Raw genomic sequence first — 14,628 nt, 5'->3', positions numbered from 1 at the left:
CGAAAGCTCTTTAAACTTGCCTTTGGAACTCTTCGCCCCCCCGATCTGCTCACTAGCGCTCCTAGAGGCCAATCCATCGGGAACAGGGCCTGCCAGTCCAGCCTCCCCAGGATCCAGTCCATCACACAGGCGTGTAGAAGCATTACAACAGCTCCCCAACACTGTCCCAGCCCCCATTGGGCTTTCTGGGCATCCTTCAGCCTCTCCTGGGCTTCCTCCAGCCCTCTCTGGCCTGGCTCCTGCTGAGCTTTCACACACACTCCTCAGCGCCTGCCAGGCGGCATGGGCCGATTCAACGCCCTCAAGATGAGGCTTCAGCGATTCATCAACGCATGCTCTGAGCATATCCAGCTCAAGTTGCATTCTCTGCTGGCTATCTTCAGCCCACGCAGCCCCACAGCTTGCAACGCCTGTTCCAGCTGCTGGCCAGCTAAGGGGTGATTTTGGCTCCCATTGGCTTGCTTCCCAAAGCCCTTCGACTAGGAACCATCCCCTTATTCTTCTGCTCCATATTGCCCAACTCTTTAGAGTGAGCTTTTCCAGCGGTATATTCTGGCTTTTGGCCATCTTCTCCCGTTCTCCCAAGGTGCCCCAAGCTGTACTTACTCCGTACTCAGTGCTCAGTACCAGCTCCTACGGCTCTCCCTTGCTTGGAGTAACGATTCCAGCTGCTTTTAGCTCCAGCTGCTTCTCAGCTTCCAGCCAGCTCTCTGTATCAGCAGCTCTCATTGCCTCTTAGAAGCAGGCAATTAATCATTCTTGCTCCCTGGCATCCAGTCAGCTCCCGTTGGCCTCCGATGGCCCCTCAGCCTCAGAACGCTAACTTCAAAGCATTCCTGAGGCTCACACCGACTGCTTTACGAGCGTTGGCTGACCTTCCATAACCTCTTGGAGATCGATCCCTGCCGTGACACCTGATTACTTTACGATCGTCAATCAGCAGTTTATAACGGGTCCGGCACACTTCTTCAAAGCTGCGCCACTGTTGCTCCCTTCAGGTCACGGCTTAGCAGAGTTGAACAGCGGTGTAAAGCAGTCCTTTTCTCCATGCAAACATACACAGACAGGTTCGTCTATTTACAGCTCTTTATTAAAACATTTTAGCTACAAAGACCAGGGCTTCTTTCAGCCATGTCTCTTTCTCACAGATACACAGAGAGAAGTGAAAGTACAGGAAACAACTCCTCCTCCTTAGCTTCTAAAAGCTTCTGTCTCCTCCCAGCTTCTAACAGCTGACGTCGGAATGTGACGCACACTCAGAACCCTTAACCATTTAAGTTCTGATCACTCACATATGGTACCAGAAAAGCAGGTGCTAACGCTGACATAATAGCCCCAGCATATTCAATTAGCAAATATTCCTCTCCCATTTTCACATTTGAAATAGACGTTGGCTGCTGTATTATCCACCCCATCCTTGGGAGGTTCCACACTCAAAGCAAAGCAACCAGGCGGTCATGGTCACAGTACTGAGACTTGTCCCAGTCTCCCCAACTATGGAAGAAGACCATGGTAGCAATGTTGTGATAAATCAACACACATACTTTCTTGTGTTGGAGGCTCTCCAGAAAAACTAGCAGCTGACATAAAAAGAGAGAGAGAGTAGATCTATACACAATGTTGCAATAAAATGTTGCAATAAAACTGCAGCTCTTGTTAAGGAATCTCAGCCACCCTCCACAGTTTTCCATTTTATTTTCAGTCCAGTACTTAGCATTTCATGACTACAAACATGGGTAAGCAAATGGTCTGGGGGCCGGATCTGCCCCAATCACCGTCTAAATCTGTCCCACGGACGGTCCAGGAATCAGTGTCTTTTTACTTGAGTAGAATGTGTGTGCTTTTATTTAAAATTCATCTCTGGGTTATTTGTGGGGTATAGGAATTCATTCATCCTCCCCCCCAAAAAATAGCCCCCCCCCAAGTTCTGAGGGACAGTGCACCAGCCCCCTGCTGAAAAAAATTGCTGACCCCTGCTACAAAGCATCTTCAATTCTCATTTTATTGTTCTTTGCTGGTGAGTTTGATTACCTAAGGGTTATTGTTGGTTTGTTTAAAAGATACTTTGTCCTCTGAAATCTCAGCGATTCCCTGAGAGTACAGGTATCTTCCTCCTGATTTTAATAGAATTTGAGTGTTAACTCAATTAAAAACTCTTGATATCAAGGAAAGATTTATCATTGGTTGGCTACCATGTAACAATATCACTTCTAAAATGACTAAAATAGATTTTGATATCTAATTTGCTGAATGTGTTAGAAAGGAGATTGTCTGAATGTATGCATACTGATCAGCTTCATTACAGGGAGATTTCTTCAGGATACTAAGGAGAATTGTTGGTATAACTATTACACAGAAACAAAATTGCTATTCCTTGCTGACACTGAAAAGGCATTTGATGAATTAGGATGGACTTTCATGAAATGAGTGTGTCTGATATGTGTGGGTCTTGGAAGGCAAGGTTTAACTTCGTCAGACCTACTCTAAGAAAACTAACTGCTATTTTTTAAAAAGCAAAACATGTTTTTATTTATATCACAATATGTATATACAGCTTACTAGAACGAATTACCTCTGGACTGTCAAAACGGTAATCCCTGTTAAATGGCTACCATTTTTCCTACACTTCTCATGCTGGATACCAAAAGGTATTCTGTGATTGACTAGAATGTTCCATACTCACTGGTTTAAGCCTGAATAAGCAGTGTAAGCATTTTAAAAAGTGACAGGCTGCTTTTAGAAAATCCTGCCCCCTGGATGCCATTTTCAACGGACGAATCCCAGCTAAGTCAGGGAAATTATGGACGTACAGTATGACAGCCCTATCAGAACATCAACTGCCATGGAAGAACAGTGGGACTGTGCACTCTGCCAGTTTCTGGGCTTCAAATGGCATCTGAGAAGCCACTCTGAGAAACAGGATGCTTGACCAGATAGACTTTTCGTACAATCCAGGGGGCCTCTTCTTACATTCTTCTGTGACCATTCATCCTTCTCTGTCCTCTCTCCAATCCTATGGTTGGCCTCCTATCCAGCAGCCATGATGGAATTGCCACAGCAGAGATTGTTCTCTGTGTGACTTTAGCATTCATTCTGTTATTAGTAAGTCAGCAGAACAGGTGGCTGAGGTTTTGCTTAACAACCAAGCAAAGTGGCACGACGCACACTGAGGTAGCGAGCGCTCTGACTGGCAGTGTAGATCTGAGGGAGTTCCCCCCTGTTATGTATAGTTGATAGCCTTCCTGCTATGTCCGGTGCCTGACCTAAAAAAGACAAAAGCCTCTCTGTTGCTTTCTCCTCAAGTTAAACACCGTTGTGTTCCGCTTCCTCAATAAAGTGTTACCAAGATTTAAATGGCTTTGTTAACAAGCCATACATGAAGATTTAAGGCACAGTGCATCAAAAAAAGACACACAGAACTCTTCATTGGGAATACATTTATTATTAAGTTTCATATCATGGAGCCACTGGGGCACAGGGAACTGAGCTATTGTTGTGTGAAACCCACATGGTTCAGTCGCAGCAGTAGAAGAGCACATCGTTAAGTCCTGTGTTGTCGGTTGTTCCTCTGTCAATTCTTGTCACCATTCCACATATGGCACCATTAGTACATTGTTGACTCCATGGACCATACGTACCCCAGTCAGTTGAATGGCCTGTCAGGACACCCCCATTTTCACAGCTGAATCTGATATTGTCAGCTGCTGTGTCATCCCTGATGTCTTGATATCCTAGTACTCTCAGAGAATATGAAATTAGACGGCCTTCTGGACAAATCTCAGCCTTTGTCCATGTTCCATACCTGACAAAGATAGTGGTGTTAATACTCTGAAGTAATGTTTGCTCAAGTCACGTCTTCACCATACATTCAATGCCCATTCAACACACATTTGAAGCATATGGCTTCCCCCAAAGAATCCTGGGAGCTTTGACTTTGAGGAAAGATAGAAGGTATTGGTGGAATTTGTATTGTTATAACAAAAAAGGGGTCAAACCATCTCAAGAACTGTTAAGTTTTTGGAAAGTTGGATAATTTTGATAAAGAATAGTATTGGTGGTGGGTGCACATTTTTATTTCTATTGTTATTTTGGTTTTGGTTTTTAAAAATTAAGGTTTTTAAAAAGCAAATCCCAATACATGTTATCACCTGGATAAGAAATAAGGAAACAGAGGAGACCTCTCCAAGCTCCCTTGCTAAATACTGATCTGAAATGCATCTTACAATAACTGGTTCTGTGATGGGGGAACCCAGATGTGTGGGTTGGGGCAGGTGGAAACTGCATGGAAATTAATTCTTTAATCCCTTTTGGCTACTCTATCTAGCTTTCTCTTCTACTGGTTGCCTCTTTGCTGTCCCTTGGGAAAATAGAGAATATCTTAGTGCTCCAAGAGAGAATCATCAAATTGTAGAGTTGGAAGGGATCCAAAGGGTCATCTAGCCTAGCCCCCTGCAATGCAGGAATCTCAGCTATAGCAACCGAGGCAGATGGCCAACCAACCTCTGCTTAAAAACCTCCAAGGAAGGAGAGTCCACAACCTCCCAAGAGAGAGTGTTCCACTGTCGAATAAATCTTACTGTCAGAAAGTTTTCCATATGTTTAGTCAGAATCTCCTTTTGTGTAACTTGAAACCATTGGCTCAAGAGGTACCCTCCAAATCAGGAAAAAACAAGCTTGTTCCTTCTTCCTTGTAACAGCCCTTGAGATATTTGAAGATGTCTATCATATCTCCTCTAAGCCTCCTCTTTTCCAGCCTAAACATACCTAGCTCCTTCAACTATTGCTCATAAGGCTTGGTTTCCAGATCAAAATGTCAGCTCATCAGTGCTTTAGACCAGCTTCCCTCTACCTGGTGTCTTCCTGATGTGGTGGACTAAAGCTCCTGTTACCTCCATGTGTTGTCCTGTGCTTATGGGAATTGTAGTCCAAAAGATCAGGAGCACATGAGTCTGAAGAAGCCTGCCTTAGAAAAGGTGGACTTCCCAGTTGTCTCATCGTGCCTGCACTCAGGACCAGGAAGCTTTCACAAATGGAATGGAGGTATATTTATAAACTGAATACACTGGATCCATATGGTTAGAATTCAACAATAGAATTTGCAGGATATATTTTATTGTGTTCAGCTGAGTTTGTGGCTGGTCCTTACTTTACCTTTATATTTGTGAGGCCTATTCATATTCCTTAAGGAAGGCTAACAAACAGAAGGCAGTGTGCCTCTTCTCTGTTCTTCCTTCAGGAAATATGCACACAGGGACAGGTGCATTTTATAAGACTTTTCATATCAGCAACGGTGGGTGGTATGAATTTTATATCCTTCTGTCATTAGATGAGTTATTTTGTCATTTTTTACCCTTGTTCCAATCTAATACGGCCTACATTTTGTTACAAAGGTAATGTTGCATGTATGCATTCTCTTCACATTTTATTCACCTCATATGGAAACAGATGTAGACTGGAATTTTGTTTTATTTAATTTTGTTAGCTCGATGATTAATTCCTTGGGAAGGAAATGTGATGTATACTGGAACTACATCCAAATGTTGAGCAACTGTTGATTTATGAGTGGATACTTCTGCTATCAAGATTCAAATATATAAATGTTCATTAAGAAAAAATTACTCCTGTTACTTTCATGGTTGTTTAGATTTCCAGCTGTGTAACAGTTGCCCTAGTAATACTATCTTTTGCTACATTGCATTTCGCTATTTTATCACAACCCTCCCTGTTGCGTTGTTGATGCACTCAGGTTTGGCAGCCCATGAATAAGTCACCATAATCCAAGATGTATCCTCCTCAAGAACTCAGGGAAAAGGCAAGAACTTGCCAGATTTGGTTCCATACTTCTTTCTAACAACAAAGCCAAGGAATGGAATATTTAAAGCTACTCACGGTCCAACAGCAGACTGAATTTCTGAGTCATCCGTGCAAATGAGGCGGATGCCATTCAGAGATGTATCATCTCTAAAGGGTGATTCTGGTGTCCATGGCTGTACCTGGGGGAGAAGAAAAGCTGTGGTTGCAATAGGACCACATTTAAGAGCAAAGCACAGCATCTTCAGGAGGAATTTCACACACACTAGATTGGCAGGCTGAATTTGACAGTATTGTACAGAACTTGGATGGTTTGATTTGAAAAGGAACTCGTTTGACATGCCCCAAAAGGAACTAACTCCAGTTCAAGTTTGCCCCTTTACAAAATGAACTATTTCAGTTCACAGTTCACAGTTCAATTCAAGTTTGTCCAAATGTTCCTTGGCAAGTGTTCCTTGGCAAAAAAATATTTCAGCCTCCAGAAAGTCACAAGCTGTTGTGTTGAGGCACAAATTTTACTTAAGAAGACTAAGGAACCATCATTCCACACACAGCAGAATACGAATAGTTTGATTTCTTTCCCCTCAAAATTATGATATTTAAGCCTAAATGCCCAAAGGGTCCAAAGTGTAAATAACACATTTAAGAGAATGAACTTGAAGATGAACTAGAAATTTGCTTCAAAATGAACTGAATTCATTTTTCGTTCACCCAACCATTACTTTCAGCTGAAGTTGGCATGGTGCAATATCATCATCATCATCATGTATTAAATTTCTATACCACCCTTCATCTGAAAATCACAGGGTGGTTTACAATGTAAAAAAACAAAAATGCCATTCAGAGATGTTTCATCTTTTACCTTTACTCTGTCTTTCCCTGGGTCTACCTGGGGGAGAAGAGAAGCTGTAGCTCCAATAAGACCACATTTAAGAGCAAGCCTTGCATTTTCAGGAGGAATTTCACACACACTAGATTGGCAGGCTGAATTTGACAGTATTGTACAGAGCTTGGGTAGTTTGATTCGAAAAGGATCTCGTTTGACATGCCCAAATTCCCCTTTACAAAATGAACTATTTCAGTTCACTGTTCAATTCAAGTTTGTCCTTGGCAAAAAAAAAAAAATCAGCCTCCAAAATGTCACAAGCTGTTGTGTTGAAGCATAAATTTTACTTGGGGGGGGGGACACTAGAGGCGCATTGGAAGATGGCCGACAATACCATCTCTCCGACCAACATGGGGTAATTAAGAGGCCGTTATGGGAGTAGGCAGCCTCCCTTGTTGCCCCAAGGAAATGGGGAACACTGCCCTTGCCTGCTGTGCCCCCTAAATCACCCCCTAATTCGAAAGAAGGGGGTGAGGGCTCTAGGGAGAATGCCCCCGTGTGGACCTCGGCCCTCCTGGATGCTGTCTCTGATCACACACTAGCTGCAGCAATTTGGAATAGTTAATTACAAAAGAAGCAAATGCACATATTTCAAGTGAAGAAGGGGAGTGAAGTCTGCTAATTTAAGTGACCTCTGCGAAAGAAGACTACGGGTTGGAGAAACAGGGATATTTTACGATGAAGATACACCAAAGGCTGGGTATGTTGACAATGGGACTGAAGGGGGGGGAACCTTTTTTACTTTCCTTCTATGTGATTTACAAGAACCCCTCCTCATTAGAATCGTCGGTTGAACTGACCCAAACAGGATGATTAAGGTCTGTGTGGAGATAAACTTTAACCAAAAGTATGCTTTATGGAGATCGAGAAGCAATAAGAGCTTTTGGAATGGCGCAGCAATTAATTCGGAGTCGCCATCTTGCCAAAGGATTTATAGCCGGGAGGAGGAACGGACTTATTTGCAGACTGCATTCCTGGTGAATCTCCTCAGAGGTTTTGAGAAAGGAGGCAGATTGGTGAAGATTAATGACACTAAGACTGTTTTGATGTATGGAAGTGATGTTATATGGAAAACGTCTGGATATGGCTACTGGATTAAAAAAAATATATCCACGCAGGATTACAAACTGTTCTAACCAGCTTGTGGAGACTATCAGAGGTCACAAAGAGAAAGGAAAAATATACGAAAATAACAACAAGAGATGTGGAAAAACAATAAGAAAGGACTGGATAGTACTGTGAACATCATAAGGTTAGATTTGTGGACATTAAAACAGCAGTAAGAAGCAAGAAGTTGATTGGATCTCCTTCGGAACTTGAAATATGGGTACCCCCAACAAAAATTTAAAATTTGGCTGTGTAATTTGGAATTTATGTAATTTGGTTTGATTTGATGTGATTGGTCTGTTAATAAAAAATTATTCTTAAAAAAAAAAGAAGCATAAATTTTACTTAAGAAGACTAAGGGACCATCATTCCACACACAGCAGAATGCAAATCATTTGATTTCTTTCCCCTCAAAATGATGATATTTAAGCTTAAATGCACAAAGGGTCCAAAGTGCAAATAACACATGTAAGAGAATGAACTTGAAGATGAACTAGAAATCATTCAAAGTTCTGCCTCAAAATGAACTGAATTCATGTTACTCTCCCCCAGCAATTATGGGAACTATGTTCAGGTGTAATTGGCATGGTGCAATATCATCATCATCATGTATTAAATTTCTATACTATTCACAGGGTGAATTACAATATATATATATAAAAAAAATGCATGCCATAATAAGAAACAAAAACAATTCCCCCAACAGTTTAATTAGCCAAAGGACAGAGAAGAGGAATGCCTTTGCCATGGACCCTAATATATGTAACGCTGGTGTCAGGAGAAGACACATGAAGAAGAACCACAGAAGCTGAAGGTGTGCCTTAGGTGTGCCACGTTGACCTCACCACCAAGCAACTTAGTCAGATGGTGTCAGCTGCGTCCCATTGCTGAGAGAGGGAGAGAGCATGGAGAGACAGGAGGAGGTAATTAGACAGGAATGCAGAACGAGGGAGGAGCAGCCTCGTTGCAGTAAGAGCCTGAGCTCCGAGAACAAGGAGAAGGAAGGGGGGAGTTCAAGGGAGAAGACACAGTTTATGTTCGGACTCACAGGGAGGCCCATCCCATGACGCATAGGCTCAGAAGAATTAATGAGAGGCGGGAACAGGAAAGGAAGCGAAAGGGGGGCTTGAAATGAGGAAAGAGGAATGGGCAGAACTCAGTCTCGGCAACAGCTAATTTGGAAGCAGACGCTGAGTGACTGAGGTCCAGAGTGATTTGTGTGTTTTGGGCAACAAACCTGAGTTAATTACTGCCAGAGTTGTCTCGCTTCTCTGGAAGAGACCCAACCATTACAGATGGAAGGTCAGGTGAGCAGACTCTGACCCAGGACTCTGTCTGTTGATGCTTATTGTCACAGCTACGTGGCACCAAGGCGCCTGAAAAAGAGGACACAAGGAGGTATCTACCTTCAATCTGAATCCTTTTGCATGTCCTTGGCGACAGAATTCTATGGGTCCCCATTCACCCCATGGCCCTCCATTTGGCACTGAGAGTTCTTTGTTAGCCTTTCGGAGTTGTGCATCCGAGAGGTAGCTGGAGAAGATCAAGAAGAGCGCAGTACCTATAAAGAGGGCCATGGAAGGTAGCTCACTGCAGATCTAGCAACAAAAGCACAAGGGGGAAAATAATAGCCATGAGAATGTTGAACCCCAAATCCCTGAATCCTGTTTTTCACAATATGTGGTTGCTTTTGGCTGATTTTGGCTTTTCTAATCATAGTTTGATTCCTATGAGAAACCCAGGAGTTATTTGGGCTGGGACCAGGACAGAATTCACTAGGCAAGCAGGAAACGCTTTTAGAAAAAGTGAATGGTAGAACAATAATGGATGGGTTTTACCTAACCCCTGAGTAATTATTATTGCTTCTCAGGAATTCCTAAACATTGTTAAGAACAGTTTATCCAAAGTGACTCACAACAATAAAAACCTAAAAGTTAATTACTAAAACCTAGAATAGAATAGAGTCACAAAAATAAAAATAAAAAGACCACAATCCAACTTTCATCGCATGAGTGAGAAGCCCAATCACACCATGTGAGTCTTGAATGCCTTTCAAGATGCCTGAAGGTCAGTCACCCTTGGGTGGAGCCAGCACAGAAAAGACCCTGCAAATGATATTATTATTATTATTATTATTACTACTACTGCTGCTGCTGCTGCTGCTGCTACAACAACTACTACTCACCTTTTGGGAATAACAGCACAGCTGGAATTTATTTATTATTGTTGTTGTTGTTTTGTTTTCTTGCTTTACCTCATTCAGTATCTGGCCACTGCCTAAGCTTGTATAATTATGAACAGGAGGCAGCCCTTGTTTTCCTTTCTCCCTTCAGCAAGCTGCTTCATGCAGTGTCTCACTGCAGTCAATTATCCTATGTGGGAAAGAGTTTGAGCTGAGCTGCGTATATTAATGTGGGCAGGAACAGGAACATGAGATGTGGGAGTTTCCCTCCTGAGCAGTACCTGCCATGCTCTGCAGCTCCATGACTGGATAGAACTGGACAGTGTAAAGCTCAAGCCTTTCTTCAAGGCACTAAAATAATTATAACAGCAACCATAAAACCCCTGGCCAAATTTAAAATGCAATATTAAACAGTCACAGGAATAGAGTGAGTCCTGAAAATATATATCTGGGGTGTCAAAGGTCAGCGTGAAGAGTCTTGTGGCATTCGGGAGCCTAAATGGACGAGTACCAAGGCTTTCAAGAACCAAGGTACAGCCATAGCCTGTGGTAGTCGCCGAGCCTGCTATTTTAAATTACCCTTAATGTAATGGTACAGCTCACACACCTATGCAGTGTATTGATGTCATACGTCGGTGGTCTAAGGCATTACAATTTAGGCAACTTAAGATGGCAGGCTGGGTAGCAACCATGATAGATACCAAGCTTATCTCCCACCTTTACTTTCTTGGGCTCCAGGATCACTGCAGATGGTAACAGCAGCCACAAAATTAAAAGACACCTGCTTCTTGGGAGAAAGGCGATGACAAACCTAGACAGCATCTTAAAAAACAGAGACATCACCTTGCCAACAAAGGTCCGTGTAGTTAAAGCCATGGATTTCCCAGTAGTGATGTGTGGAAGTGAGAGCTGGACCATAAACAAGGCTGATGGCCAAAGAATTGATGCTTTTGAATTATGCTGCCTGAGGAGACTCTTCAGAGTCCCATGGGCTGTAAGAAGATCAAACTTATCCATTCTTAAGGAAATCAGCCCTGAGTGCTCACTGGAAGGACAGATCGTGAAGCTTAGGCTCCAATACTTTGGCCACCTCATGAGAAGAGAAGACTACCTGGAGAAGACCCTGATGTTGAGAAAGATTGAGGGCACAAGGAGAAGGGGACAACAGAGGACGAGATGGTTGGACAGTGTTTTGAAGATACAAACATGAGTTTGAGCAAACTGCGGGAGGCAGTGGAAGACAGGAGGGCCTGGTGTGCTCTGGTCCATGGGGTCACGAAGAGTCAGAAACGACCAAACGACTAATCAACAATTGTCCACTTAAGGTCTAGGAGTTAGTTTTAGATATGATATGACATTGATATGATGCCAATGGCCCCTCCAAAGCTGGTGCTGACTATGCTTTAATTGACTCTGGATTCTCTACTTCTTCATTGCTGAAATGGATCCTTGAATTTGACTTTTTGAAAGCAAGGGACAGAGTGTATAACTACTGACATTAATACAGTTGTACCTACAGTCGAACGTAATCTGTTCCGGAAGTCCATTTGACTTCTGAAAACATTTGAAAATCAAGGTGTGGCTTCCAATTGGCTGCAGGAGCTTCCTACACTCAAGCAGGCATTCGGCTTCCAAGAAACATTTGAAAACTGGAACACTTCCAACCAGGTTTTTGATGTTCAGGAGCCAAAATGTACGAGTACCAAGGCATTTGAGAACCAAGGTACAACTGTATCTGAAACATCCCAGTGCCATGACTTCTTGAAACTAACTGATGAAATTAATAGCTGAAACTAACTATAGCCACTTAATGGATGGAACTAACTGGTGAAACTAATGGCTGGAACTAACTACAGCCATTTAATGGCTGGAACTAACTGGTGAAACTAATGGTTGAAATGAACTGATGAAATGAACTGATGAAACTAATAGTTAAAACAAGCTGGCGAAACTAACTACAGCTGTTTAATGGCTGGATCTAACTGGTGAAACTTATGGCCAAAACAGACTTCTAAAGCTAACTGCTGAAACTAATGACCGAGATAGTCTGATACATTGTTTTTCTAAAAAATAATTTTCCGTGGAAATGAATTGATGGATTTATTGATGATTCTGAACATATCCCTTTTCTTTTTAATGAAGATAAAATATATTTTATTTTATTTGAAACATTATAAATTATATTATATTTAACTGTTACCTAACTTTATTTAACTTTTATTGCTCTAACATAGAAACCAAGCACTGGTATTAAAATTGGGAAAATGCACTGAAGATTATACATTGGTATAAGCATCCCTCTAAGTTGAATAAAATCCTCCAGGGCTAGACAGAAGTTGTAACTTAATTACAGGGAATTACACACTTAAGGAGAGGATGGGAGTTTTATTTCTTGTTAGTGTTATGTAATTCTGTATAAGTTTGAAAAATGAATAAAACATTTTTTTAAAAATGCCCACTTTCCCCTAATATATGCATTATTGTAAACAAGGTTTGGTTGAAAACTGCACCAACAAATTTAGACAAGTGTAAATTTTGATAGATAGTTGTGTGTTTTGCACATTTCAAATGCAGTATTAAACAGACACAGGAATAGGGTGAGCCCTCAAAATATATATCTGGGGTATTACAGGCCAGCATGAAGAGGAGTGTCTTCAGTATGTGGTGAAAACTATAGTGAAGGTGCCAAACACACTTCCCAGGGAGCCCTAGTGCTGTAGAATGGATCAAAAAATAATATCACAATGCCTTTATAAAACTCTATTGTGCTTGATATGTAGTTCTCCCATAATACTGGAACCCAGGGATGATGATGATGATGATGATGATGATTACTACTACTACTACTACTATTACTACTACTACTACTACTAGTACTACTACTTACTTCCCCAGCCAATCTGGGCAGCTTTCAACAGATACCAATGAGATGGAAACATGGAAGGTGCCTAAAGAAGCCAGGGTGGCTATCTAAAGAACTTTTAACTGAGTTAAGATTTAAAAAGGATTTGTACAAAAAATGGAAAAGGGGGGAAACCACCAAAGAGGAATTCAAACAAATAGCCAGCACGTGTAGACACAAAGTCAGAAAAGCTAAAGCACAGAATGAACTCAGGCTTGCTAGAGAGGTTAAAAGCAACAAAAAAGGCTTTTATGGGTATGTTTGTAGCAAAAGGAAGAACAAAGAAACAGTGGGGTCACTCAGAGGAGAAGATGGTAAAATGCAAACAGGGGACACAGAAAGGGCTGAACTCCTCAATGCCTTCTTTGCCTCAGTCTTCTCCGATAAAGAAAACAATGCCTGACCTGAATAATTTGGAGCAAATGATTCAGCAGAGGAAACACAGCCCAGAATAACTAAGGAGATAGTACAAGAATACTTGGCTAGTTTAGATGTATTCAAGTCTCCAGGGCAAGATGAACTGCATCCAAGAGTATTAAAAGAACTGGCAGATGTGATCTCAGAACCACTGGCAGTCATCTTTGAGAATTCCTGGAGAACAGGCGAAGTCCCGGCAGACTGGAGGAGGGCAAATGTTGTCCCTATTTTCAAAAAGGGGAAAAGAGAGGGCCCAAATAATTACCGCCCAGTCAGTCTGACATCAATACCAGGGAAGATTCTGGAGCAGATCATTAAGCAAACAGTCTGTGAGCACCTAGAAAGGAATACTGTGATCACCAATAGTCAGCATGGATTTCTGAAAAATAAGTCATGTCAGACTAACCTGATCTCATTTTTTTGACAGAATTACAAGCCTGGTAGATGAAGGGAACACAGTGGATGTAGCCTACCTTGATTTCAGCAAGGCATTTGACAAGGTGCCCATGATATTCTTGTAAAGAAGCTGGTAAAATGCGGACTTCACTATGCTACCACTCAGTGGATTTGTAACTGGCTGACTGACCGAACCCAAAGGGTGCTCATCAATGGTTCCTCTTCATCCTGGAGAAGAGTGACTAGTGGGGTGCCACAGGGTTCTGTCTTGGGCCCGGTCTTATTCAACATCTTTATCAACGACTTGGATGATGGACTCAAGGGCATCCTGATCAAATTTGCAGATGACACCAAACTGGGAGGGGTGGCTAACACCCCAGAGGACAGGATCACACTTCAAAACGACCTTGACAGATTAGAGAACTGGGCCAAAACAAACAAGATGAATTTTAACAGGGAGAAATGTAAAGTATTGCACTTGGGCAAAAAAATATATGAGAAGCACAAATACAAGATGGGTGACACCTGGCTTGAGAGCAGTATATGTGAAAAGGATCTAGGAGTCTTGGTTGACCACAAACTTGACTTGAGCCAACAGTGTGACGCGGCAGTTAAAAAAGCCAATGCAATTCTGGGCTGCATCAATAGGAGTATAGCATCTAGATCAAGGGAAGTAATAGTGCCACTGTATTCTGCTCTGGTCAGACCTCACCTGGAGTACTGTGTCCAGTTCTGGGCACCACAGTTCAAGAAGGACACTGACAAACTGGAACGTGTCCAGAGGAGGGCAACCAAAATGATCAAAGGCCTGGAAATGATGCCTTATGAGGAACGGCTAAGGGAGCTGGTCATGTTTAGCCTGGAGAAGAGGAGGTTAAGGGGTGATATGATAGCCATGTTCAAATATATAAGAGGATATCACATAGA

The 14,628-nt window shown here is 42.2% G+C and overlaps 1 protein-coding gene across 1 annotated transcript; it reads right to left on the bottom strand.

Annotated features, from left to right (window-relative positions):
- Positions 1–3,459: 3,459 nt before the first annotated feature.
- On the bottom strand, positions 3,460–10,016 carry LOC309369332 (vitelline membrane outer layer protein 1-like). Its single transcript, XM_081910194.1, has 4 exons — positions 9,990–10,016; positions 9,211–9,402; positions 5,890–5,993; positions 3,460–3,802 (listed from the first exon to the last, which is right to left on the bottom strand). The coding sequence occupies exons 2-4, from the start codon at positions 9,379–9,381 to the stop codon at positions 3,514–3,516; spliced, it is 564 nt and encodes a 187-aa protein (XP_081766320.1). The 5' UTR covers positions 9,382–9,402; positions 9,990–10,016; the 3' UTR covers positions 3,460–3,513.
- Between the last annotated feature and the right edge of the window lie 4,612 nt (positions 10,017–14,628).

This window comes from Podarcis melisellensis (genome assembly GCF_964234715.1).
Source record: "Podarcis melisellensis genome assembly, chromosome: 4".
Classification (NCBI taxonomy): Eukaryota; Metazoa; Chordata; class Lepidosauria; order Squamata; family Lacertidae; genus Podarcis; species Podarcis melisellensis.
This window is presented reverse-complemented; position numbering and strand designations above follow the sequence as displayed.